This window comes from Anser anser, assembly GCF_964211835.1.
Source record: "Anser anser genome assembly, chromosome: Z".
In the NCBI taxonomy this organism is placed as follows: domain Eukaryota; kingdom Metazoa; phylum Chordata; class Aves; order Anseriformes; family Anatidae; genus Anser; species Anser anser.
This window is the reverse complement of record NC_139723.1, coordinates 20,786,675-20,814,576: the sequence shown is the minus strand read 5'-3', so window position 1 is coordinate 20,814,576 and position 27,902 is coordinate 20,786,675. Positions and strand designations below refer to the sequence as shown.

General features: G+C 37.1%; 1 protein-coding gene across 6 annotated transcripts in view; it reads right to left on the bottom strand.

Annotated features, from left to right (window-relative positions):
* The window catches only part of SRFBP1 (serum response factor binding protein 1), a 77,715-nt gene that overhangs the window by 8,371 nt on the left and 41,442 nt on the right, over positions 1–27,902 (bottom strand). For all 6 annotated transcript variants that reach the window (XM_083818701.1, XM_083818705.1, XM_083818702.1 and 3 more), the window contains one exon: positions 14,315–14,386. In XM_083818701.1, the coding sequence (XP_083674827.1) occupies positions 14,315–14,386 (72 nt within the window). The remainder of the gene's footprint in view (positions 1–14,314; positions 14,387–27,902) is intronic.

Genomic DNA, 27,902 nt, shown 5'->3' with positions numbered 1-27,902 from the left:
CCAAGTTCTGGGCCAAAAGAAGATGTCATTTTAATACCTTTTGTAGCAGGTTAGGAGAAGAGCTCTCTCCCTGCTAAAAACAACAGAAAACCTCTTAACCCACATATTGTTCCCAGAGCTCTAACTAGCTACAGCTGTCTTTCACAACAGCAGAAAGAATGCAGTTAATGTGGAGTCACAGGGTGTCTGAAGGTGCTAGATGATGGCTGCCATCCAAGTCCATCCCATGACCTCATACTGCTTTGGAAAAAGATCATTGAGAAAAGTTACTTTCTGACCGTGAAATGCTGTCAGTTCTCCCACTTCCTTTACGTCTGTAAGACATATGGTACACGTCTTGTGGCCATCAGATCAACTTAAGATGTTGGTATGAGAACCAATTGGTTATTAATCACGCTTGTGGCAGCAGTGCTGTCCTACAGCTCCTCAGGTTGTTTGACTGTGTCCTGTATTCATAATGGAAAGATGGATCAGACAGAGGATGCAAGAAACAGGTCTTTGTTGGGCATGGCAAGAGTTTAAAACTGAGTGACTCTTCCAAATACAGAAACAACAGCAAGCATCACACAGTATGCACAGGAGAGAAACATCAGCAACAAATGCTTCAGACTCTGCACTGGAAATAGATAACCAGAAATTGTTGGATTTTATTCAACTTTTACTCAGTTTTTACTCAAGTCTTCCTGATTTTCCATCTAAGTTCAAAATGATGATACAGCTATTAGGGAGAAGTAGCTATACAAGCTTAGTAGTAAGACAAGTGAGAAATTCTTATGGCAATTAATTCTGTATGAATTTCAGGAAATCATGCTAGTTTATTTTTTATTTTTTTTTTAAACTGTAATATATGTATAATTTTTAAAATGGGTTGAAAATTTTCCAGTTGACGCTAAAATGTATGTCTTAACAGATCTAAAGCCTTTGTAAAAACCTCAGTATGACAATGTCTTGAAATAGAACAACAGGACAAAAATTGAACAATTTCTCATAAACCATCAAAATACACAGTAAACCTGAAGTCCACCTTGACTTCCTGTTTATTCTTTCTAACATTGTCACAATTTATGTTGGCTTATTTTCTGTTATTGCCATAATTCAACCATGAAAATATCTGGAAATTTATTTTACTTCTCTTGTAAGCACAAGGAAGTTGTAAGGAGTTGAAGATTAATGGCAACATGGGGTACTCTGCACAAACTTTTCAGTCACCTGCAGAACTATGTACAATGAAAGTCAGAGGTCTGGAGAATCTAGCTGACCTTGCACTGATGGCAGTAGCATTGTCTATCACCTGAACATTGAATTCTATGGACTTCTGAATCCAGCTTCAGGGAGAAGCATCAAAATCTTCTAAATACTGCTGAGATGCTTACACTCCTCTAACTTAACCTGTATGTCTGGATCAAAGTTATTCTCCCCCCTGCAATTCATTCACTTTATTCACCCTCAAATCAACATCCAATTTAGCTTGTTTTGTCTCTTATCAAAACGGAGTACAGAGCATAAGCTTGTTTCTATTATTGTCTCCCTCTTCATTTAAAATATGAGTTTCAAAATATGCCAATAACTCAAAGAAAACAGACTTCCCGCTGTTCTTTGCTGTATGCATGATGAAGAAATACCTATAGTCCATGCATTTAACAAAGTTTAAAGGCCCTTTAAGAAGCCTAATACAGCATTTAACAAGTGTTTAAAGATCAAATTTATTTGGAATACAAAAGAGTCAGAGTTCCTTTGGATTAACCTGTCACAACTAATTTAGCCAACCATACAACTGTGAGGTAAATGCTCATTTTTCAGGTTGGGAATTGGTCAAAAAGAAATAGTGTTTCATCACAAACTACCATGGTGATCTACAGCAGAGCTTGGAATAAAACCCAAACCTGCCCAAGTCCAAATCATGTATTCAATCTACTGCTAATTTTTTCCTTCTTCTCTTTATGAATAAAATAACTCCTATGATTGTTTCAATAAAGAAAAGTCAGAGCACGAAATCCAGAATAAAACAGGCATGGATTCCTAATTATCTCCTCGTGGTGAACAGGGTAAACTCTAGGTGTAAGCTGAAAGAGCAAGATTGTGGGGAAACTCAAATGCTGCTTGCTCTTCTTCACCTCTTACAGGGCTAGGAAGATGTCTATAATCCTATCAATTTGGCCTCCCACACAAACAATAAACTCATTTTTGAAGAAAAAAGTCAATTTCTTAAGATTCTGAAAGAGGTCACAAAGCTAGCATTGTGTCAACTCCTCCTTCCCCTCTCTAAATTGCAGCAGTCCAACCTATTGTTAGTTAGTCTAACCCAGTGAAACCTCCGCTCACCTTCAACAAAGCCTAGAATCATGCTGAACATTATTTCATGCTGTGGACAAATGTGTGTATGACGTTGACAAATCTTCAGTAGAAAGCAGCTGTAAAGACTGCTAACAAAGACTTCTTGTATTTTTAATTGAAATATATTACATGAATACAAAATTACATGAATTCTACATACAGTACAATTAACCAGTATTAAGTATTTATAATTCTGACTTACAGAAATTTAAAGTCAAGTACATAAGACTACAGCATAAAGACTACATGGTTTTCCTGCAGCTTTTGGAATAAAATATATGCATTTCGTGTATTTTTGTATTTGAACATTGAAGCACTACAACAGTACAAAGTATTTGAGTTTTGCCAAACTGAATAAAAAAATAAAAAATTGGCACATAGCACAGTAAAATAGATGCCACAGGAGAAGGAAAAAAAAATCAGGCAAAAGACAATGATAATGAGAAACTAAAGTGGAAAGCAAAATATGAAGAAATAGAAAGCCTGAAGCAAAAAATGTACTTTTCAGGAGGAACAGGAACAAAATGCCTCTTGGATAACAGGCAGTAGCTGTGAACAATACAGAGAGAAAGGTCTTTGCTACAAAATTCACTCAGACTTCTTCTGAGAATATATTGACAGTTAGAGGAAAGTTCATGTATAAATTAATTTGACAAGTATTCGATATCAGATCTGAAACCACAACCAACTTTTTGAAGCACGTGAGGTATCCTGAAAGGTCGACAAATTGTTTGCTTGCAACTGGCCACCTACAATGAGGGTCCAGAGGCTCAAAATGTGCAGTTTACTAACTCCAAATGGAGAGTTAGCTGGCCAATCTCAAAATGAAATTTGAATCAAGTGCTATTTGGGAAAACAAATAATAATAATAAAAAAGCTTACTTACACTTGCTTGCTTCTGATAGAAAAGACAACAGCAACACAAAGTAGACCAGCAATACTCAGACATGCATCTGAGTTCCCAAGATCCAACCGTGCATCATGAGCATGTCCAAAGACTCAAAGAGTGGAAGCAGATGGTAGCAAACAAATTGGCAGGGTACAAGGATGAGCTCTGCATTACCAGAACTGCTTAATGGGCCAAGAAGCTCACAGTATTCAACCTTGGATGATCCTGTTAAGCTTCAGAATTGAGATATCCATCTGTCTCCTGACAAAATCAGTTTGGAGACAGACCTCTGTACAGAACTTTTAGGGATGTAATCTTGAGATGTCCTTACAATATTCCACTGTAAGACATACGCTCAAACCTCCAAGCATATCTTCTCAGCTGGAGCCTGATAAAGCACCATAGATGTGAGCACGTATAAGCGTTTATAACAAAAAACCTCTGGAAGTAGACACAGTTGAGATCTTAAAACTGTTTAAACAGATGCAAAGCTTCAAAACTAACAGTTGAAAACAAGCTCTAATTTAATCATATATATTTCACATCACGGACAGTTAAAAATTATCTCTGAAAAAAATAAACAAACAAAAAAACAACCAAACAACAAAACACCATTCTGCTCATACCTACACAAGCATTAACACCAAGGAATTTGCCAATATATAACTAAAGACTTGTCAGGTCAGCATCCTCAGATAAAACTTCAAGAGAGAGATCTGTTCACGTTCAGAGCACTGCTGTAGAAACTACGATAGCCAGGGATCTGGGGGCACAGAAGACTTACAGACTTCACAAATCCTGCACACACTAACCAGGGGTAGGCCATATTAGAATATGCTATTCAAAACAAGACAGACTTTCTTGGCATCTCACATTGCAATTTTTGTGCACAATTGAAAACAGATTTCTTTTAATCTATACGTTTTTCAGCCACTTTCTGAAAAAGACAATGGAAATACAAATTCAGTTCACTGAAAAACTATTAAACGTCTGAGATAAACATACTGATTCCTTGGCACCAAAATACAGATTTTCCATCACTAAGTCTATCGAGGGAGTATATGCATTTGAAACTTACTCTAATCATAAACACATGTCAGATATATATAGAAGCCCTGACGTTACTTAAGAATATCATCAGATGATGAATGTAAAATTAATGGAAAACCTGAACGGTCACATTTTCTAGCAGGTAGTTCACCATATGGTGCACAGATTAACCACCTTTATGCTCAAAGGCTCTCAGGCATCTTCTGGGCCATTAGATTATTGTTACTTTGGCATGCAAAGTGTTCCTAAAGTGTAATCACTCAACCCTTTCAATCATCACACAATTATTGGTATTTGAAAACCAAGAAAAACTACACCATCACCCTTCAAATGTAATGGTATTACACTTTCAGTAAATTACTGGTTACATCACATTTCCCATACATTCTCTTACTTCGTAATCTTGCCATAGAGGGGCAATGTGCTCTAAACCTAAGCTCTCATTTTACCTAACTGATAATTTTTAATGTAGCTACATTCACTGACATCTGAAGAGACAAGTTGTTTCCTTAAACAGAATTCCAATAACTCAAGAAAATCTTATTTTTCCAGTTATACAGTCAGGTATTAAAAATTTCAAGCAATAATGTCTTCAGGATTTTTGATATAATTTTCCAGTGTTACAGACTCGTATTGAGCTGAAAGAATCTGAAATTTCAGATTTTTTAAAAAAATTATTTTAACATTTTTTATAACTGTTAATTCCTTAGTTCTAAGTTGCAACACTTTAAAAATGACCTGGATAGGAAAGAGGGAACACGAGAGAAAGGTTTTGCATTTTATTTCTTTATGATATACAATGAGGAACTGATAGTTTCATATAAACAAATAAAAAGAGCAAAGGACAGCAGCAGCTGTTTTTCATTTTTAGAAATATCGGAAAAGTCATTTATTTTATTCTAATTTTGTAACACAATTCTGGGTTACACTACAAAGCATATATACAGAAAGAGCTTTTTCAATTTGTAATGCGTTAGTAGCTGTCAGTCTTTAATGTAATTATAATTGTTTACATGACATAAAACTCATCTTAATACAGTAAGTTCTGTAAGCAACAGAAACAATGAAAGATGACAACTCGTGCGTTCCACCTTACATCTTCTCTTCTTGCACACCCCCTATGGTATTTCTCACAACAAGGTAAAGAGGTGATGAACTGTGGTCACCTTTCCCTCCCCACTGACTTGGGCTTCTCACTCCTACTCAGATAAGAGCTGTCACACACAGAAATAAACTGTTGGAACTATAGGCTTCTAAAACCATGTCCAGTACCCTCAGTTGAAATTGATCAGTGGGTACCAGTATTTAGCACAGACTGATGGCCAGACAGGGCTTCCTCATTTGGTGGAGCACATCCTCCTCCCTACCCCTTCATGTGGATGAAGTTGAAAAATTGATTATTTTCCCTATGAATACATAAAGGATGTAATTTAGATACTGTCTTTAGTAACCAAATCACACTGGAAGGAGGTCCTTTCCAACCCAAGCCATTCTTGGGTTGGGTTTCTATGTTAGAATGCTATTTCTATGTTAGAACCATAGAATGATTTCTACGTTAGAATAGAATTATTAGAATAGAATATTTCTATGTTAGAATCACCTCAATCCATTCTCTGCCCAGCCTATATTTGTGCTTAGTATTGCCTTGACCCAGGTGCAGGACCTTGCACTTGGCCTTGTTGAACCTCATGAGGTTTGCACAGGCCCACCTCTCAAGCCTGTCCAGGTCCCTCTGGATGGCATCCCTTCCCTCCAGCATGTCAACTGCAGCACACATCTTGCTGTCATCAGCAAGCTTGCTGAGGGTGCACTCAATCCCACTGTCCATGTCACTGAAAAAGATGTTCAACAGTGCCTGTCCTAATACCGTCTGCTGAGGAATACCACTCGTTAACTGCTCTCCTCTTGGACACTGAGCTGTTGACTGCAACACTCTGAGTGCGACCATCCAGCCAATTCCTTACCCACTGAGTGGTCCATCCATCAAATTCATGTGTCTCCAATTTAGAGACAAGGATATAATGTGGGACTGTGTCAAATGCTTTGCACAAGTTGAGGTAGATGACATCAGCTGCTCCACCCCTACCCACAAATGCTGTAACCCTGTCAGAGAAGGCCTCCACATTTCTCAGGCACGATCTGCCCTTAGTGGAGCCATGTTGACTGCCACCCGTCACCTCCTTATTTTCCATATGCCTTAGCACAGTTTCCAGAAGGATCTGTTCCATGATCCTGCCAGACACAGAATGAATTAAACAAATGAATTAAAGGTAACTGAAATGTCTCACTACTACTAACTGTCTTAAATTTGTAATTTCTACAATCTCATTTATCGTTTTCTATTTACAATCAGCCTTCTAAGTGTAAGTTGTAGGACATTGCTAGTACCAAACTTTCATTACAGTTGTAACTTCCATTTTTAGGACTTCTTAGTGCTTCTGTTTTCGTGTTACACTTTGATGCTATTATACTGAAAACAGTTATTCACAATGCAGTTCTTCTCTCATGCATGTACGTCCTGCCCCATTATCCCTGTAAAGATGGTATCAGCATCATTAATTACCTTTCATTAATTACCTTAAAGACCTGAAGGAGGATATCCATTAAATCTGTGATGACAAAAAATGAAAAACATCGCTCCCATTTTTAAGAAGGGAAGGAGGACCCAGGGAACTACAGACCAATGAGCCTCACCTTGTGCCTGGCAAGATCATGGAACAGATCCTCCTGGAAGCAATGTCAAGGCACTGGCAAGACAAGGAGGTGATTTGAGACAGCCAGCATGGCTTCACCAAGGGCAAATCGTGCCTGGCCAGTCTGGTGGCCTTCTGGTGGCCTTCCCCTAACTGACAGACTATTTTTATACTTTTTATACTGACACAGAACTTCAGTTGCAGCCATAGTGATGGATTCTAGACTAAAGTATCAAGGACTGCACAAAGGACACACACACAGCTTAGCATGTCTTGTTTTTATGTATACACATATGCACATACATTAGTTATATGTATAAAAGACATGCTAAACAGCTCACAGTTCAAGTGATCACTTTTGGAAGACAAGGAGTCTTCAGGGAAAAAAAAAAAGCCAACCAACCAACAATCAGTCACACAGAGAAAGTATTTACGCCTGAATGTGATATTCATCACTGAATGCAAAATTCTTCACTTCATCAGTAGTGTTAGAAAGACCACAGACATTCCTGTTAAAGTTAACATCTGGTGTTTGACATGGAAAATTCTCAGGAAACAGTGGTTTCATACATTCAGTTTAACTTCCATTCAAACAGAATCAAAATACTCAAGACAAAAGGAATCCAACACTGCAACACTGATTCCCAGCATTAATCCAATCCTATTAGCCCATGTTACAGGAAATTGTGCTATAAAATCAATACAACACGTTTCCAAAAACACATATCATGCTGACAGATGCAACCATTACATAAAGAAAAGCATATCTAGTATCTGATATGCAAATCATTGTCTTTACTTCCACACTGAAATAAAAAAGAAACTCAACACGATGTCTTATCATGTGGGAAAAGTATTTTTTACTACTCAGCATAAACATTGCTGGGGAAGGGAAACATGATACATACAACACAATAAATATTCATTCTGAAGCAAAAGTAAATAAGGGTAACAAATCTGGGCACATAAAGCTGTTTTGAAGTTGACAATAATGTTCCCAATAATTGTTACAAACAATGAAAAAGGAGATGGATATTATTAAGAGTATTGACAGATGATCACTGAAGATCATAAACGTATTATAATTATGCACTGATTATCTATACATAATTTCTAATTTAAGGAGAGTGTTAACAACATTAATTCAGGTTAAAAAAAATGCATGGGCCCCACAAGAAAAGCAGCTATTCTCCCCCAACATTTCTAAAATCAAGTCACAAAACAGCTAAGTGCAAAGAAGTAATGATAAGTGTGTGTATTGTACAAAGCTGATGGACTGTAACCCCAGTATTACACAAAAGACTGATTCATATTCTTTCCCTATGGTCTATGGATTGCAAAAAAAAATATTTTCATAAGCAAAGAATGTTAAAAATCCACATAAGTAATGATCTAGTTATGCTGCAACATAACTACTAAAGGTACTAGCAACAGAAACAGAAGTTTTATATCAATAATAGAATCTATCCTAATCAGAATGTTTTTGTAGCCAGGAGAATTCTTCAGGGGGGCCTTGGAAGGGAGAGAAGGTAGGGGATTGTGGAAAAATCCCCCAAAGCCCAAACAAAAGACAGCAACTATTCTGTGCTTGATCCAAAGCCTTTGAAGTTAACGGAAAGTCTCCAATTAAACTGCAAGGGACTTTGCATCAGGCCCCTTTTATGATTTAATGTATTTCCTCAGATTAAATCCACAGAGAATACTGAGTGTTCTTTTTATTTTTATTTTTAATGCATTTTCCATTAGAAAGCACATTTTCAAAATAAAGTAAAGCCAGAATCACAAAATGTACATTTAGGAGCGTCAACTAAAATAGAAACCATTATGTTTTTCAAATTTAGAAAATACAGATACCAGTGTTTCTCCTTGGATGCAGCTGTTTAATCAAAATTCTACATGATTCAAAAATGCCATCTTCCTTTCTTTCTCCGTTACAAAATTAAAAAGTACTAGAATTATCAATTTTAAAATTTCCTTAATAAATTTACATTAAAAAATAAGTTTATTCATAAGAATAAATATTATGGTTGTGTAGCCATGTCTTGTTCATGTCTTGTAACCCAAGATTTCCAGTTAGTGATATACTCTGGGGAACCTGATGCTCCAAATAACCGCTTACTGAGTGTGATACTCAAACGCCTCAAAGTTGGCAGCCTTTCACAAAATGCCTTTAAAAAACTGTTGGTGTGAAATGCATTTTCATTGTAAATACATGAAGAAGAACTTAAAGCAACACAAGCACTGTGACTACCCTATCCTTGCTCTTTTTTTGGTTGCTGATGACAGAGTCGTGAATTTAAGAAGTTCAAATAATAGTTTTAAAAGGTGATATGAATCTCAGAATTGCTATTTTAATATTGTGATGTAAACAGTTTCTTTGAAAGAAATAAAGGTAATACACCATCAGTCCTGTAACTTTATCCTTTGCTCCTGTCAGATCTTTTTGCCCATACACCTTTCTATCTCATTGTCATATTCTTCTTGCTTGACTCCCTCAGTCCTGCAGTAGCGATCCAGTGAATTCATGGAGGAGTTTGGTAGGTGAAGTAGTCTCTTCTCAAGTGTGAAGTAATAGTATTTTCATTTGATAAATTACAGAAAATCTTTTATTATTGCTGTTAATATTTTAGCTAGTTCTTAAATCCCAAATTCGTAAGAGCCATGGATATTAATTTCACTCACCCCCAAAATAACCCCCAGAACTGTAGCATAAAAGCCTTTAAGCATCCATTAAAAACTGACGGACCTAAAGCTAAACAGCACTAATGTCACCCCTCCTTAATCATATGTTAAGTACAGCTGTTCTCAAAAATCATACTGTGCTCCGGGCTGCACAGTCAAATCCTGGCCATGCATAAGCTGCCTGAGATCCTGTTTCTAAAGCCTTAGAATTCCATCTAAATTCCAAACAAGACAACGCTGGTTGCTGAACACGAAGCAATCCAAAATAAGCTGACCAGGCCTTACATTAACAAAAAAGCTTCTAAGGCCTAGTAATGGATTACATTTCTGGACTAGAAGAAATTTCTCAACACACTTAGAAATTGTGGCAAGCTTTTCAGTAATGTTGAGACTCAGAAGAATATGCTTCAGACATGACAAGACTGGAGGAGAAGGTGAAAATACAGGATTTAGTAGGAAAAGGTGGTTCCAAGGACCACACATGAGAGCTCAGTGCAGAAAAGAAAACCTATGTTACCAATGTTATGTATCTAGGAGCAAAAAACAGAGGACATATATTTATCATCTGCAGATTGACTTGCCTACTAAGATACTAAGCATGTGCTCAGTTTAAGCTGTCATAGTAACATATACTGGTGCTCTATTCTTCTTTACTAAAGGAAAAGATCACCAGGTTCTTTCCATTTTCAATTTCATGTTTTCCCCTAAAAATCTGAAAGTTATTGAATTTTGAAGCACATAGATTATTTAGGAAAAAACAAGAAGTATTTCGACTTAAGGCAGGATGGCATTTCAGATCTTTGCCTGGAATAGAGAGTTCCATTATGCTGCTGTAGGATTCTGTAATTCTGTAATTCTCACTGTTTAAAACACAGATTATTTTTTTTTCCATGTTCTATATACCAAGTTTGTACTGGAAATAAAACTAAGTGAGGTGCTACAAGAAGTTAGTATCTGTTATCAGTAGTGTAAAGGAAACAAACGCAACTGGAGTTACGATGAAGGTGCTCACAGATGGACAAATGTCCTCTTTTTTGGAGAAACAGCACAGATGAGACATGAATTCTCTAATACCACAAAAATATGATTACATATTTACCTATCTATCCAGCCTATCTTAACCTATCTAACTTACCTTGACACTGTGTTAACAATAGATTGAAGATAATGGTTAGGGCCCTTGCTAGCTCCTAAATCAGTTCCCTACTTGTAATGAACAACTTTTTTTTTACGATTAGCTTCTGATTTATACTTTTGGAGTGCTGGAGCACACCACTAAGAAACCAAGCCTACCGTATCAGTTCAGGGACACATGCTATAAAGAACAGTTTAAAATGTAACGCAGTTAGAAAGCAGGTTAAAAGAAAAAAAATAGGCAACAGATCTGGCATGTTTTTCAATTTTAATGACTAGTAAAAACATTCATTGCTGACAGTACACAACTGCATATAAAAAGTGCACAAAACTTATTCAAAATCCAGAAAATAGTTTTCATTTTTCAACAGCTGTAGCTAAGCACCAACAATATATAGTTGAAGTCACATGGCAACATTTATTACAATCTTTACAACAGAGTTTATCACCTGTTAATAGTAATGGTGCCAGCTGCAGCAATATTAAAAATGGGCTTTGAAAGTTTCATCAGAGGCGCACAAAGGACTGCTCACCCACTGCTTCCTGTCTTACACTAACATGGTCAGCCATATGACATTTTTATTAATGAAAAACAGAAAAAGCCTAGTGTCATGTGGCTGGTGAATTGCCAGCTCACTCCACAACTATGATAATTTTGATTTGCTTATTAGCAAATCAACAATCTTAGCAATTAGCAAATTAACAATCTTGACTGCTAAATCATAAAAACTGCAGTTACAGTGTCACTTGCTAAATGGCACAATTTTATTGTACTTCACTGAAATCTACGCAAACACTTTCTAAATATCTTATTCTGAAAAATATATGGGAAAACATAGTAATAGAATATAAAATCTCAGTGGGCAGAAGGAATGAAACGAGTATCTTGACTACACGTCCACTATGCAAAACTAATATTCAGCATTCCACAGCGAATTAAAAGCAGATTGCCTTTTATCAATGAAAACAAACCTATTCGGAAAATGAAAACAGCCACAGGATGTTTTGCTTCAAATATTTCGAAATTCGAGTTAATGAAAAGGTAAACAGTGTGTTCAACATTTCATGTGACCTACAGAATATTGATATAGACTTTTTTTCCCAAAATTTTATTATTGCTAACTAACTGTGGGAAAAGAAGAAATAATACATTTGAAAATTAACTTCTGTTAAAGCATATAAGGGATACATTCTTTAGCTGTGGGTATGCTATGGTCAACCAGTGAAGTTAAGATGGCTAAGCTACCACTTGTCAACAGTGCTGCAATACTAAGGATAACCCCGCCACCCCATAGGTTTAAAAGAGCATCAGCAACCATCCAAACACTTGTTTTGAAACAGGAGACCTATTCTCTACAAAGCATGAGACAAACAGACTTTCACACAACCAAAAAACATTACCAGCCACAGAAAGTAACACAAATTACAAAACATCTTAAAAAACAAAACAACCCCATGAAGACACCTGTATTATCTGTTTTCAACAATTACTGCTAAATGAAAGTCTATTTTAAGTACATTTGGAAAGCAGTCAACCATGACTATGAAAACATGAATCCTATTATTTAGGAGAAATATGTATACCCAGGGCTAGGAGAATTTCACAGATTTCTCTTACACTTTTCCCCTCTGCTTACATCTGAGGAAATACTAGGAAAAGAAATGAATACACAAAATGAACTGATAAGATTAACAATACCTCTTGTTATATTCTTGGCAACAGAATTACCCTCCTAGACAATAAAATTCCAACTGTAAACCCGTAAACTCTTTTATTTCATTTGGGGACCACTACACCTTTTGAGAATGCAATCAGCACAAGCCTGATGCATTTGAACTATTGGCAGAGAATCTTCTACAGTATTAAATGACAAAATGTTTTATTGTTTGATTTTTAGCACCCTCTTTAAAGTCCCTCTCCACGTGTCCTCTCTATCATGAATCTTTTCACATCTGCACCATTTCTGACACCACAGTAACCAGTAACTAGCTCACATTCAGAATGGAAAATCTTGGTCAAGTAACTTAAAGAATGCTGCCTTTTAGCTCCTTGTCATTATCTCTGTGGCCCTTTCCTGACTCTCTTCCATCATTAAGAGAAGAAAAAACATAAGACACTTCCTTCCAAACACTGCTCCAAAAATACTGAATTCCTATGATATGAAGTGTACTATACTATCACACAGTCACAGAAGGGCTGAGGCTTACAGAGAGCTCTGGAGGCACCAGGTCCTGCCCCTGCTCCAGCAGGACCACCCTAAGCAGGGTGCCCAGGACCACATCCAGGTGGCTTTTGAAGATCTCCAGGAGGGAGACTCCAGAGCCTCAGTGGGCAACCTGTGCCAGTGTTTGGTCACCTGTACAGCAAAAAGTATTTTCTGATGTTCAGACAGAACCTCTGATGTTCCAGTTTGTGCCCACTGCCTCTTGTCCTGGCACTGGGAACCACCGACAAGAGCCTGGCTCCATTCTCCTTGCACCCTCCCTTCAGGTATTTACATCAATTAATGAGATCCACCGTGAGATTTCTCTTCTCTGGCATATTAATTTTATTTTGTTTCAGTGAAATCCTGCTCCACTTTATGCTGATGGATGAACTGCACCACACATGGTTGTGCTTTGAAATAGTACAGTTATATTGCAAACGAGTGATGCCATTATAGGAGGAAATGATCCAATTCTGCATGAAAACTTAGACTGTGCATGATGTAGATTTCAGACCTCTGACTCCTCCCAGTCCTCAGTAAACCACCCACAGGAATTTAGGAGAATTTGGTGGAAAATATACAGTTTTGTTTACTGATATTTTTTGATTCAGAACTGCTATGTATAATCATTTCTGCAGCATCATTTAAAAGGGTACTTATTTCTGCTCTTTTTCACTTTTCTTTTAGAGTGTTCTGCCTGCTCTCATCCTCAACTACTTATTACAAAGAACATCTGCACACTTCTGTGCCTTCATTTCATCCCTTACAGGTATCCTTAGTTAATATTTAGTAACATGCCATCATTAGTGGGTTTCAGGAGAAACACTGCATTGAAATTCATGAGCCACGGTGGAGTTAATATCCCACCTTTATTTCAGGCTAAATAATTTTGTTCACATGGGTAAGCTTCTCTCTGCCTCTAGAAGTATTTAGAGCTTATTTTCAACTGTTGTTGAAAGCTTTGATTATTTACATTAACTGATCCATGTATATGTACTACATAAACATAACAAATCTATTTATAAAGACAGAAAGAACACTACTACGCTTCCTGCTATGCAACTCTAGTTACTAGGGATTAACTGGCCAGCCCTGATGACAAGCTACTCATGCTTAACAGCCATACAATTTTTTGTAGACGTGTCCTAGTGGATACACTTCCTTAGAAAAGGAAGAAAGGCCTTCAGGGAGAACCTTATATAACATACACAAGACAGCATGCAAATGCAGGTACCCATCCACATATGCACCTTTTCTTAAGGGGCTCGCGTACTCTCTCACACTCATGGAACAAGGTGCAGAAAACCAAGACCAACAAGCCTTACCTTTTTGCAGACACTTTCAAAATTAACTTCTTTCCTAAGTGCAAGTCTGGTAACTTGATCTGGCTTTATTTCCTGTGGACGAAAGATATATTTATTCTTTAGACTTCGCTAAACATTTGTAAGTTTTACGTTCCTCATAAACATTATAACTTTATAGCATCTCCTGTTGATTACTTAAAGGAAGGAATTCAGTTTGTTATATACAGACTTTTTTTGTTGTTGTTTATGTAAATACTGCATTTACTTAAAAACGTTAGTTTAAACTTCAATTAATTTAAACTTAAACATTAATTTAAACTTAAATCTTACTGTATGTAATACTACTGAGGGAAATGGAGATTTTCAAAAGCAAAGCATGCAGAATAGTTATCTTATTTCCAGAAATTGTGCTTGTATTGATTATGCTGCATAAAAGCTTTGAAAGGTTATGAAATTCTCATAGACTATGAATTTACATCAGAACTGATCAACACGTGGATATATATGGGGTTAAGACGATGAAACTGAAGTTGAAAAGTAAAATAAAATAATAGTAATTATAAAAAATATAAATCCTTCTTTTCTGAAGATAATGCAATTTTCATTCCCAGACTTAAGAATCAACTACTGTTATGCTGAGCCCAAATACATTCCACGCATTCACAGTTCTGATAAACGTCATACACAGATGACTAGTTATTCTGATAGCTATCATTAAGATTGAGCTTGTATCTAAATGCTGCTGGCTTCAACACTTGAAGAGAATTATCCATACTCTGAATTTCTGAAACTCCAGGAAAGTAGATGTCTTAAGTCTAAATTACAGCAAATCACAACACTTGTGGTCAATTAACATGAAAAAAAAAATACAATGGAGATGCACATGCAAAATATTAAAGTTTGACACGGTGATGCATATCCAGACGATTGTGTGCACTTGCAGTTGAATACTGTTCTTAGATCCAGACAAGAGAGACGCTAACTGAAAACCCTTTCAAGCAATTACTGCAACTATTAGGTCAGAATAATTAATGTACTGGCCAAGATCAAATGTAATCAAATGTAAGTCAAATTCTGCAAGACATTATAGTTTACACCTCTAAAAGAAGATTATGGAAAGACTTCCATGTTTACTTCTTACTTTCTTTTATTACCCTAATTTATCATCCTTGATAAATATTCCAACATTTCCATTAAACATCCCACTCCGTTGTTAGGTTTCCATATTTTATCCTCTTCCTAACCCAACACTAGAGCAGTCTCTGCACGTACTTGGTTCTTCCTGAAATTAGACAGTCATACCATTAATTTAAAATCTTACATTGTTGTTCCTTCTATATATTAAATCCAAGAGTTGCATCTTACCATGGTCTTTAAGATACTGTGTAAATATGTGTCTTAAAACTATGAGTAGGCATATAATAGCAGGAATAAGCTAACAGGACAAAATGAAGAAACTAAAAAAAAAATAATCAGTTTTTGTGAATGTTAGAAGAGCTTTCTGACAACGAGACCTAGATGCCTGCAAAATCATCTCCCAGAGGTACCAGTGGAAGCCCAATCATTTGGCATGCAGAGTCCAGACTGGAAAAACAGTGGTGAATGTAGGAAACAATCTTACACTGGCAGATGGACAGACTGGATGACCTAATAGAATCTAGAGATGGAAAAGACCTATGATTCAGTTTTCCATGACTTTCCAAAGTGTTTCACAGATGGTGAAAGTAGGACACGGTAGTTAAGTGACATGCTCACAGTCACATAGTTGGTTGGGAGCTATGAATGAAGCTCTGGAACCCAGTACTGTTCATTAAATCTAGTTGTTTCTTTATATTTAAAAAAAAATTGGTAATTTATATGATCTTCATTAGCTTAATGTTGCAGAATCATGCAAATCAATGGAGCAGGAGTAACAGTTTGGAATGTGAAGTCATGAATGAAGCTTCACTGAAATGTTTAATATACAGAACGAGACCATGAACCTACTGTTAAGGTTTAAAGCCCGATTTTATAAACATATCCTTCACTTTCCTTAGATTTAAGGCAGAACAAGCATTTCTGATTTATATTCCCTTCTGCAATACCTCACTTTTGTGAAAGTAGCCATATGAGTGAAATTACTGGGCTATACAGACCTTTCTTCTGCCTCTATTAATGGTCAGCAGCAGACAGGAAAATAGGAAGAGAACACCATGATGTTTTTCCCAGCACGGTCTTCTCAACTTTGAAGTGCACACCGCTTAAGAATTTCAAACTCACAGAGAGAACCTTTGCATTTACTACCTGTTTCCACCACTTCTATTAGGGGCTGTCGTAAGTTGCTGGTACCTCCCATCTCTGAGGCCCATGGATTCCTTCTGCCCTGCTGCTGCAGCCCAGCCCTATGCACCTTGGGGCCTCTGTCAGGCACACAGACAAAGCTGCTGCTTTCCCGTCAGCAGGTCCAACCTGCAGGGAAGCTCAGTGCCTATCCCAGAAGCACACCGGACGGACTGACACAGATGAGGTGCTGCCTTCCACAGCACCCACATGCAACACTCAGGGCTCTCTTACACAATCCTTGTCACTAATGAAAGCAGCCCCTTTCCCCATCAGATTCACAAGCACTTGCACACTCATGGATCTCTCAAATAACAGCACCCACAGGATCAACCCACAACACCTGGTACAGGGAAAAAAGACACTCTGCTGACCCCTGCCAGCAGGCCGGGTGCTGCACTGAGACTCTCACTTGCCCAGTCTCAGCAGTAGCTGTGCATAGGATGAGCACTGTCTCTGTCTCCTCTCTGCAGCTGGCTGTTGGGACACATGCTATTCCTTGCTTCAGTGGCTGAGGTGGAGACCCTCATCTGCTCCCCTTGCAGGCTCAGTCAGCTTACACACTTGGTCTGACTCCAGCTGCTGGCCTGCACCCAGTCATGCTGGTACTGCTGCCCTTTACATTGTGCACTGATAACCATCATCCACCAGCACACCAGTGGATGCCAGCTAGGACGCTGTTGTGAACGGTGCTGGCTGTACATCCAGAGGCGAGTAGTTTCTGTCATAACTCTAGGGTTTCATCTCTTTCCCACACGAGGAAAGGCTATCAGCACGCAGGGGAGACAGACCTGTTGATCCCAATATCTGTTTTTTCATCATCCTTCAAGAGGATAGTGGGTGGCTAGAGACAAGCAGAACAGAGCATTTCGTTCTCATTCCAAACTCTGTCCCTACCTCACCACCTATCACAAAACCCTTTCAGAGACAGGGACACGAGCAAGGCAGGGATCTCCGCAGGCTGGTGCACACAACATGAAATGCAGCGGCTCTGTGTCGCCTGCCTGGTGCCTGGGCCGAGCTGAGAGCTGAGGCAGGGACAACAGCAATGAGACAAACAGGGAGCAAGCAAGCAGCAGCACAGGACCAGCCCAAGTCCCCGCACCAGGCCGTGCTGCCTGCTCCAGCAGCTGCTCTGCACTTTGGGGGGAAATCAGGCTAAATGGACCTGTCAGCCAGTTGGACCTTGTTAAGGCTGCAGGCAGATGACTAGGCCTTGGCCCGAGATTACACTGAATAAACAGGATGTGAAAAACTACTGGACATGACATAATAAAATTGCTGGATGTGACAGATAATGGTAGAAGCTGACAACCCGGCTGGATTTTACAGATCTTTAAGGGAGAGTTACGTGAAAAACAGACAAACTTCAGAGAAAGCTTAAGGAGTACTGGGGAGCTTTTGGGGAGGAAATCTTGCACAGTTGACAGTACCTAGGTAGCTGTACCAGTAATACCACATAAAGCCAAGGCTGCCTGGAGTCACCTGAAATTTGGGCTTGGGTACAGCAACGGGGACAAACAAATTACAGGTGGTCAAAGATTAGACCGGGATGGAAAAAGGGATGGCCAAGGCAGTGAAAGGCTGGGCTGCGAAACATGCAGATGGGACAACACAGCATGCAGCCAGACAGCCTCGCGCAACCCCTCAGCTCCACGGCCAGTACCGCAGGCAGAGATTTCACTCCACTACCCATGGAAATTTAGAACAGCAATTTTTCTTTTTTTTTCTTTAAATGATGAAGTTTATTTAAATAAGCCGGAACTGTCTTGCATAGAAAAACAAGGCTATATTGCACAGAGGTATGCAAAGCATAAATGGCATCTGAAAATTCAATGGCACACCAACACTGGTCATGGTTACTCAGATTACACTTTATCCAGGTGATACTTAAGGAAGATACACATTTTAATCTAAAGGGAATGGTAATGTAATTTATTGAATAGCCTTCAGAAGACAGGAAAGACAAAAAAAACTGTCAGATGAGGCTTTGACACATCTCAGAAATGCAAGATTATTCACATAAAATGTATTCCCGGCTATGCTGTCTAAGGCAATTTTAGATGACTCAGAAGAAAAAGTTGCCAGTAGTGGCCTGTGGAAGCAATTTAGGAGTTTAAGTCCTCGCTCTATTAAAAACCATACCTACTACCCAACCTCAATTTTGTTTTGTCTAGTATTTTCCTTTTACCTTTACCAATTCAGTCTTTTTTACCACCATCTTTTCAGATTTTCTTAACTGTTCAACTGTTAAGCCTTTCCTTATGAAATTACGCCGTATGTACCCATCATTATAAAATGATTGTTTTCCTTACAATGAGAAAATTTCTTTAGAAAAAAATATGTGAGTCAGGGTATACACAAGTAGCTAACACAAGACTCATACCTAATATCAAACATTTCTGGTGAAATCTCACCTGTAGTTTGTTACCTACTACTGCACTTAGATCTTTTAAAACATTAACATCTTTTTTACCCTTGAAACAGTTTGTTTCTTACCCATTACTGCACTCAGATCTTTTAACATATTATCCCTTGGATGGGTGTGAGGCTACCTTCTCATAAACTAAATTTATTACCTTTTTCTTTTGCATTCAGTCTCATTTTGTTGTTCCCTGCCATTTTTCTAGGTCCTTTATTAAGGAGAAAGGGGTAGAAAATATACTTATTTCAGTATAGGCTATCAGATCCTTTTTGTCTATAATTTAATGACTGTATGGCTTCCTGTCACAACCAATTAGTCACCTTTTCTAAGCCTCTAAATGTCCTGTATTTCAGCAATTCAGAGCAAAAGTATCCTTTGACTCTGTAAATACCACCATTGTGAAGCATGCGTTCACTTATGCAAAAACAGATTATATACTCACAAGTAGAATATCTTCCAAAGAGTGAAAGAAATCAACTGTGGTTTACCTCTAAAAGGTTATATGTTTTTCATAAATCCACGGTAAGAATACAGGTTTGTTTCAACTGTGAAGGCCTGTTTTCAAGAAATTCAATACTCTAATTGGTTATAGCAGTGATTACGAGAAAAAGTGTCACTAACTTCAGCCATTTTTTACTCCTGACAGTTGAGAAAAAACAAATACTTGGCCAGCAACTGTGACCTAAATATACATACCTTACATATGTATATATATATATATTTATACATATGAGTTGCTAAGTCTCATTAGTGGACCGCCATAACAAAATTAACGAAACTCTGCCTGTCTAAAAACAAAAGCAAAAAGAAAACAAAACCCAAAACAAACCCACCTCCAAAACCCAACCTCCTCACCCCCATTTTATCAGATGTGAAACCAACATCTATAGTATGGGAAAAGAAGAGAATTTGGATAAAATTCATAGCAGAACAGTAGGACAGAAAATTTGAACTGGTAAGTAAAAATTTGATATTGTCTAGTTAAGTGTGGCTTAAGCTCATTAATAAATTTATTAAAAAGATAAATGTTACGCTGAGATATCTACGTTATTATAAAATCACTATGTAATTTTTCCAACAGACCAGAATTAAAGCACTTCTGGGTAGGCAGCCACCTGCAGCCAGAACTGACAAACTATTACCAAGTCACCTCCCAAGATCTCTTTTGAGTAATTAAGTGCAATGAACTTTCTCTACTACGGGATGAAAATTTGTCCTTACATAACCTAGGTAATTCTTTTTTGCATTTCTTCTCATTTTCTACTACCATTTTTAAGAAAAGAATAAAATGGGATACACAGTGTCTGCCTTGGTAATATCATACAGAAGAAGAGGACTCTCATTCTGGACAAAGAGCCCATAGCCTTTCTGACTCCTGGAAATTTAATCTTTCATTTGGCTTTATTATTTTCCTTAGTGGAATCCAGGCAATCCAGGTCACACTCATCTTTATCCATTACATTCAAATTACATAAAATCCTTCCAGAGAAGTCTACTGATTTGTTGCAAATTTCCGTAACTGCAGCTTGAAGTTAGGTGAATTCAGAGCGTGTTATAAGCTGCTTGCTTAAGACTGCAACTTCTGCAGTAAAGCTTTTCATGGCTAAAGACCCACACTTTTGTTTGAATTATTTCCTGCTTTTTTGAATGTCACAACTAATCCTGAAGATCCGTTTATCTTCTCTGGCTGAATGACACTAGAATGCCTGAATGATGCAACTGCACCATTTACTTTACGTGATGCTAAGACAGAGATTGGAAAATCATTAAAATGTTTCATTCCAAACTGACAACAGCATTGGCTGATATCCACTAGGTAAATCAATAAAGTAGCAATATATTTGTACTAAAAATTCTATTGCTAGCAGCCACTAAAAATGTCTAGTCTTAACATCCATCTGTTTCTATTAAAAATACAGCATGTCCTGAAATTGTGGCAAGTAAAAACCGGAATTTTTCCATCAGGAATTCAATCTAGAATTTCACTATTTCAATTGTAAAAAGACCTGCCATCGTCTTCTGTTGCAGCAGATTGCAAAGAGATGCTTTCTATAATGCTTCATATCCATGAAAAAAAAAGCACTATGCTGGAGTTACCAAATTTCAGATTACTGTGGCAGAAGTATAATGTTTTCAGTCCAGAGATGTGGATCCTATGAGGGCTGGCAACAGTCTCGCTGGAGGTAGATTGATACACATGGAGTCTAGGATGGCACTGTCAAGACCATCCCTGCCACAGGTCCCAACTTAACTGACACCCAAAAAATTAAGGTATACCAGCTTCCAAGTCACTCATTCAGAATAGCTGCCCTTCAGAAGTATCTAAACATCTTTACGTTCTATAAGATTTTTTTTTTTTAAAACAGTCATTTGGTAGAAACGAGCCCACCAATCCTAGAAGTGTCAGCTCACCCACCAGCAGGCCATGCAGCTGAAATGGGCATTCGTGCTACCACACCTGGGAGCTGGGCAGATCCAGCACTTCAAGTAGCAGAGTTTGCAGAAACCCCTCATACTTGTTAGAGAAAGGAAGGCCTTGTTGTGTCTCAGTTCATGCTAGGTTTAAACAAAATGTAATTAAAAGCACTTATTTGTAAACAGACAATGGCAATTACAGATTTATGAAGTGTAAAGAAAGGAAAGACAAGATACAGTAGGGTTCAGTATCTCTCTGCCTTACTCTGGGTGATTTGCTACTCTTCTTGACAAGACAACACTCAGGATTTTCAGTGTTTATGCACATTTACTCTAGAGCCTGCGCTTTTCAGATAGAGAAGGTGAGGGGAGTCGATTTAGGAGCCACTGCTTGGTCTCTTTGGTGACTCACTGGCAGACTTGATGTACGCATGTAAAGATTATAAAAATCCACAATATCCTACTGGTTATTAACAGAGACTATAAAGTACAATAATTAACCACTATGGGGTGAATGTGTTTGGAACGATGGATTCCCAATCACTTTCATCTAGTATAATCTAAGACACTGACAAAGTAGGGACCAAACATTGAGGCATATGTGCACTCAAAGTTCATATAGGCAAGACAAATAAAGCAGCGCATTACTTTTTTTTTTTTTTTTAAATAAATGAAAATTACAGGTCACATTGCATTGAGGGCAGGAATGTCTTCCCTGATGGCAATGCTCTCTCTGCATGTTGCATGAACTTCTCACTATTAAACTGTTATACTATCAATCTTAAGAACATTTACTGATATTGTTTGAATAAATACTCTTTTGGAAGTTTGCTTGTTTTCAGGAACGACTTCATATTTTAGTAAATGACTCCAACAGTTAAACTTCTGCAAAACTTACAGGCAACGTAGTCTGACACAAGTTGAAAGTATGTGGATATACAGATTTAGTTTTCCACAGAAGTCGGGTTTTACTGTAAATACCTGTGTCATAAAGAACAAACAGCTACAAGAAAGCAAAACCACAATAAAAAGAGATCACATGGAACATTTTTTGGTCTACCAGTCTAGCCAAAAAGGCTTTTCCCGGCAACCTGACTGGATGACTTGATACTATATCATCACACACTGAAACCAGAGGTTTCATCCAGTAAAAATGAAGACATTTTCTCTCTAATTGTAGACAAATTAAGTGCATTATAATTTAAATACGTTCTCCTGTGTCATTACTGTTGAAGATTGTTATTATGTCCTATAGTAATTATGGTATTTTTCACTTATCAAAAATCTAGATCCTGTATTACAAAGAGGAAGAACAGTATAAAAAGAAAGTGTTCTACAGTTGCTAATTTTCCTAAAGTATACAGTCAAGAAACTATCACATTTTTAATACGACTTTGCAACTTTCATCGATTGCCTTACTTTTTTTTTTTTTAATGGAATTTAATGTTGTTCTAACTTGCCTTTTATTCAACATATGACTTTTATAAAAAGTCTTCCTTGAAATAATTAATTTTCAGTTTTGTTGTATTAATAACAACATGGGCAAGAATACCACAGTACAGATTAGGAAAAACAATAGAAGTTAATTGCATTTTAAAATAACAAAACAAAAGCAGTTACCAGAGGAAGTGTTCAGAATGGAATAGAACTTCCCAAAAAATCAAAAGCTGCACAGCAGTCTTAGTTTAGATGAATATCTGGCATTCAATCTTGATAGGAACTAACTGTCACTAACCTGTTAAAAAAATGCACTCCAAAATTACAGTTAATCATTGGGAATGTAAGAATGTATTTCAAGCGGAACTTGTCTAGCAATTGTTCTTTCTGTAAACTACACTGGTGTCAGGTTTTTGCTGGCACCAATTTTAAACATTACTAAATGTCTACAGTATTGCTGTCTCAGTTTAGATCCAAGTGAAATTCAATGTCAACCTGCAAGTTTTTATCTACTAAGTTTCACACTAAAAATAAAAAAAAACAAGTTTTCTGTTTATAATATTGTCTAGAAAAATAAAGTCATTAAAATCCTCATCAAATAAAACTACACGATATTACTGTAAACACAGTTTTGTCCAAATGGATACTTTCCTCTAGCTAAATATCGTTATTCTGATATCCTGTACAAGCTCTCTTAAAAGCAGAGAATGAAGCTGAGGGAAAGATACTTAGTCATACAGTTTAATCATAAAACAAAGCTTAAAATCAACTTCCCAAAACAAGAGTTAACATGGCTCGTTTGTTTAAGCTGTTGTAAAATACCCAAACTTTATTTGGCAAGTGTAGGCTGCTCTTTTCTGCCACGTTTATAAACTAATTTAATATTTCAAGAGGTATGCAAGTCAAATGCCAGCAATTACATCAGTCTACAGAGATGAACACTGTGAACTTCGCATTTTGTTTAGTCAATTAGATTAAATGAATTGTTTGATTTTGGAGGTTCCCATCTGATTCAGTAGCCACATTCGGGGAGAAACATTGTTTTCACCACACATACAAAAAAAGTTAGGAAGTCTGTAATCTTGTGACAAGTTCAAAAGTAGTAGGTATTATGAAAGTAAACTACAATTCCAAGGATTCAAAAAAAAAAAAAAAAAAGCTACACAAAAGGAAAAAAAAAACAACTTCCCTACATTATTCAGTGCAGAAAGCACGATAGCATGATGAGGCCAAAATTATCATTATTTGAATATTCTTTTCTCCTCAAACATCTTTTGGTTATTAATGTCAATGTTCACTTGGAATAGTACAATCTGTAATTTCACTCTGTACTGGCAATTTGTTCCATGCTGCTTTTCTAATATTAAAATAACAACCACATGCAATTTCAGGGTTAACATATTTCCAAGCCGTCCTGTGTTGGCTGGAACTATCTTCAGTTTTGAATTACTATCCTTGGTATTCACAACCGTTGCCAATAGCCTTAGTTGCCAGATGAACTGTTTTTGCAAAAAGTGAAGGAAAACAGCATTGCCTGCCAGAAGGGGACGCTATGCACAGCTAGCAGAAAGCTGCCTTATTTTCAGTTAAGCCTCTCTTAAGCAGGAGCTCAGGCCAGCAAGACTGCATGCAACCGAAGAAGCTAGGAAGGATATACTATGTTCTTACAAAGTTCCCACTGAAGACAGTGACTGACAAATGGATGCAATCCAGTTAATACGCCCTACCTCCTAGATTCTGGTTTTAAACAGAAATGGAAACAGAAAGGAATAATGAAGACAGAGGAACCCAGAGAGGTGCAGAAAGTGACTGAAGAGCATGAATACACAGAGCCATATATACAGCCTCTTTTTGTGTACTTCCAGACAGCATGAAAGAAAAGAGTTCAGAGATTAGACACAACTGAGTAAGAAAGAATTTCCTTTCTTCATTCCCTTTTCCAGTGTACATTTTCTCCAGGAGAAGAACTCCTCCTTCAGTCTTTTCTTAAAGTGCATAAGGAAGAAATTAAATTACCTTTCGACCTATCCTAGAGATCTTGATCCTAGCAGTCTTTGTCTTGGCCCCTGCAAGCCAAACTTGCGATTTCACTTGCCCAAGTTGAGAAAAAAAGAAAAAAAAAACACCACAACTGAACAAATACAGAACAAGATCAACATTTCCCACAGTTTCTAAAATCTGAATTTCAAGGAAGAGGTCAACTGTATCATAAGTCAATCATGCCCTTAACAGCCTATTCATTTCATTGCAGCACCTTTTGTTAGCATTACAAATCTGAATAATTTTGTACATATGTGAGGGGCAAAGGTGGAAAGCAGGGATCTGGCAAAAACACATGAAAAACAGGATTATTTTCAGTACCTACAGTTTTCCTAATTGGCTGCCAGAAACTCCTGATCAAAATATTAGCATTTAGAGCACAAAATAAGTATCCAGCATGAATATATGAATTGTGCAAATCTCCAAAATCAGTTTTCACCTTGTATCCTAATGAATCATATTCCAATTTTGTTATACCTTATATAGATGCTAAGGTGTATCTGATCATCCTTGCCACTCTTTTTTAACACTTTGTCTAATTTTACTTTTTTTTTTAATTTTAAAATACAGTAAGAAGATGTAGCATATGAGAAAACAAGAGATTCGAACAGGAACATACTGTCTTCTGCCTGAAGATGCTGAATAGCATAACGGCATTTTCACACATCTGCAGTAACTCCAAAATCCACCTTCTCACTGGTAACAGCCAATTTAGATCCAATAAAAAACAAACCAAACAAATCTTTAATTCGCACCAATACCACATGCATTATTTTGCATTTATTGGTACTGGATTTATTTGTCATTTTATTGCTTAGTTGCTCACTTTTATGGTATTGTTCTGCAGTGTTTCAGTGTTAGTATCTTTAATATCCGGGAATTTTGGATTATCAAGCTCTGTCAAATTCATTCTCTTTTTCTGAATCATTTCTAGCACTGATACCCATAAAACTTCACTGCTAACGTTCCAACACCATGATAGCTAGCCATATATTCCTCTCTTCTTGTTACTATGTCTTAACCCTGTTATAAAAATAAGAAAACTTGTATCGATCAAAAGCTTTCCTTTCCTTTCCTTTCCTTTCCTTTCCTTTCCTTTCCTTTCCTTTCCTTTCCTTTCCTTTCCTTTCCTTTCCTTTCCTTTCCTTTCCTTTCCTTTCCTTTCCTTTCCTTTCCTTTCCTTTCCTTTCCTTTCCTTTCCTTTCCTTTCCTTTCCTTTCCTTTCCTTTCCTTTCCTTTCCTTTCCTTTCCTTTCCTTTCCTTTCCTTTCCTTTCCTTTCCTTTCCTTTCCCTTTTTCCTTCCCTTCCCTTTTTCCTCTCTTCTCTTCCTTTTTCTTTTCTTTCATTTTTAAACAGAGGCTTTGGTGAAAGAGGGTCAAGGGCTGTTTGGAAATTTAAGACTAGATATTGACTCACTGGGCAATATCCACTGTATCTATTGATTTCTTCAAAGAACTCCCATTGATTTTCAGGGCATTACTTTCATTTTCTAAAGGTACAATTATTGTGCCTCATCCTACTCACCCACATGCTCACTAAATGCATTGTTTAATAAAAGTGCCAATGAGTCTGTCCAGCACTGAAGTCATGTTTACATTAGTATTACATTCCCAGAACAGACTTTATACATATTCTTTGTAAGCAGGAGGCAGCCGTGGGGGAAATAAGGTTTTACACACAAAAGCAATCAATTAGAATAAAGAGTCATAGCAGCTGCAGTCACCATTCTGAATTAATTAGTTTCCAAGTGACCATAAAGAGATTTACAGTAGGTCTCCAATTTCTACCCTCCTCCCTTCCTCACACTACCCCCTCATTCCACCGATTACGAGGAAAGGAGAATAAAACTTTTACTGCATTATTCAAGAAAAAAAATAATATTTTTCAGCTGTGAAGAATAATACAGATAATTTCTGTTTTAAAATTCTTGAAGAGATAGGAGTCCCAAAAAGGACAGCTGATTAAGGGGACTGAACCAGTCTAGTACAGCTCCACCACATTGACTATGTAGACTCACTGTTTACTGGAGATATTCTTCTTAGATGCTCCAAAATCAATAAAACTACAAAGACAGACTGGTATACAGCAAGAGATTGACTAGAACTGCCTTACAGATGGTCCTCTCGTAATGACCATCATATTTGGTGACCATTAGTACACTGCAGCACAGGATGGCCAAAACGTAAAGAAAACATATGCAGTGCTTACAGACTTTCTTTTCTCAGATGCAGACAAGTTATGGAAAAGCATAACAAAAAGGCCCAAGGTAGTGAGCTACAGTGAAATACATGAGATGATGGAAGAAATTAACAACAAAAGAAATATACATTTGGAATATGCAGACATGTTTTCACAATGAGCACAGGAACATGCTGACACTTCTGTAGTTATTTTGAGTAACAATAACTAAGTGTTTTGGTTTGCTGTCACTGCTCAATTTTCATATAAATTAAGTCATATGGGTTGCATTAATTTGTTTTTTGTACTACTGCAAAGGTTGCATCTTTACTAAAACAAGCAATAAAATTACCTATGCAGGACTCAGAAAGAAGATGGAGTCTCATCTGCAAGCCGTATTTTTTAAAAAGTGAAAATAGCTTATTTTGCATCCTTAAGGGAAAAAAAAAAAAGTAAAATTCTTACACAAGACTTGAGGAAAAAGCTTCATCTGCAAGCCATATTTTTAAGATAGTTGACAACCTTTATTTAGAACTTCCTTTAATATTTTCCTTAAGTTGTCTCAAATCCAACAAAATGCTTGTGTTTGTGATCTGTTTTCACTTTGTAACAAAGAATCTAGTGTGCATAAAAATAAAAGCACATAACTGCTTCTGTTTAAGTATCTCGTCAATGATAAAGGCTTGAAAATGAAGTTCGTGATATATTTACTGTCTTTTACATTTAAGAAATACAGACCATCTTTTTATGCAGTCCAAAGCAGTATTCGGTGTAAAAAAATCATTACTTCTGTTA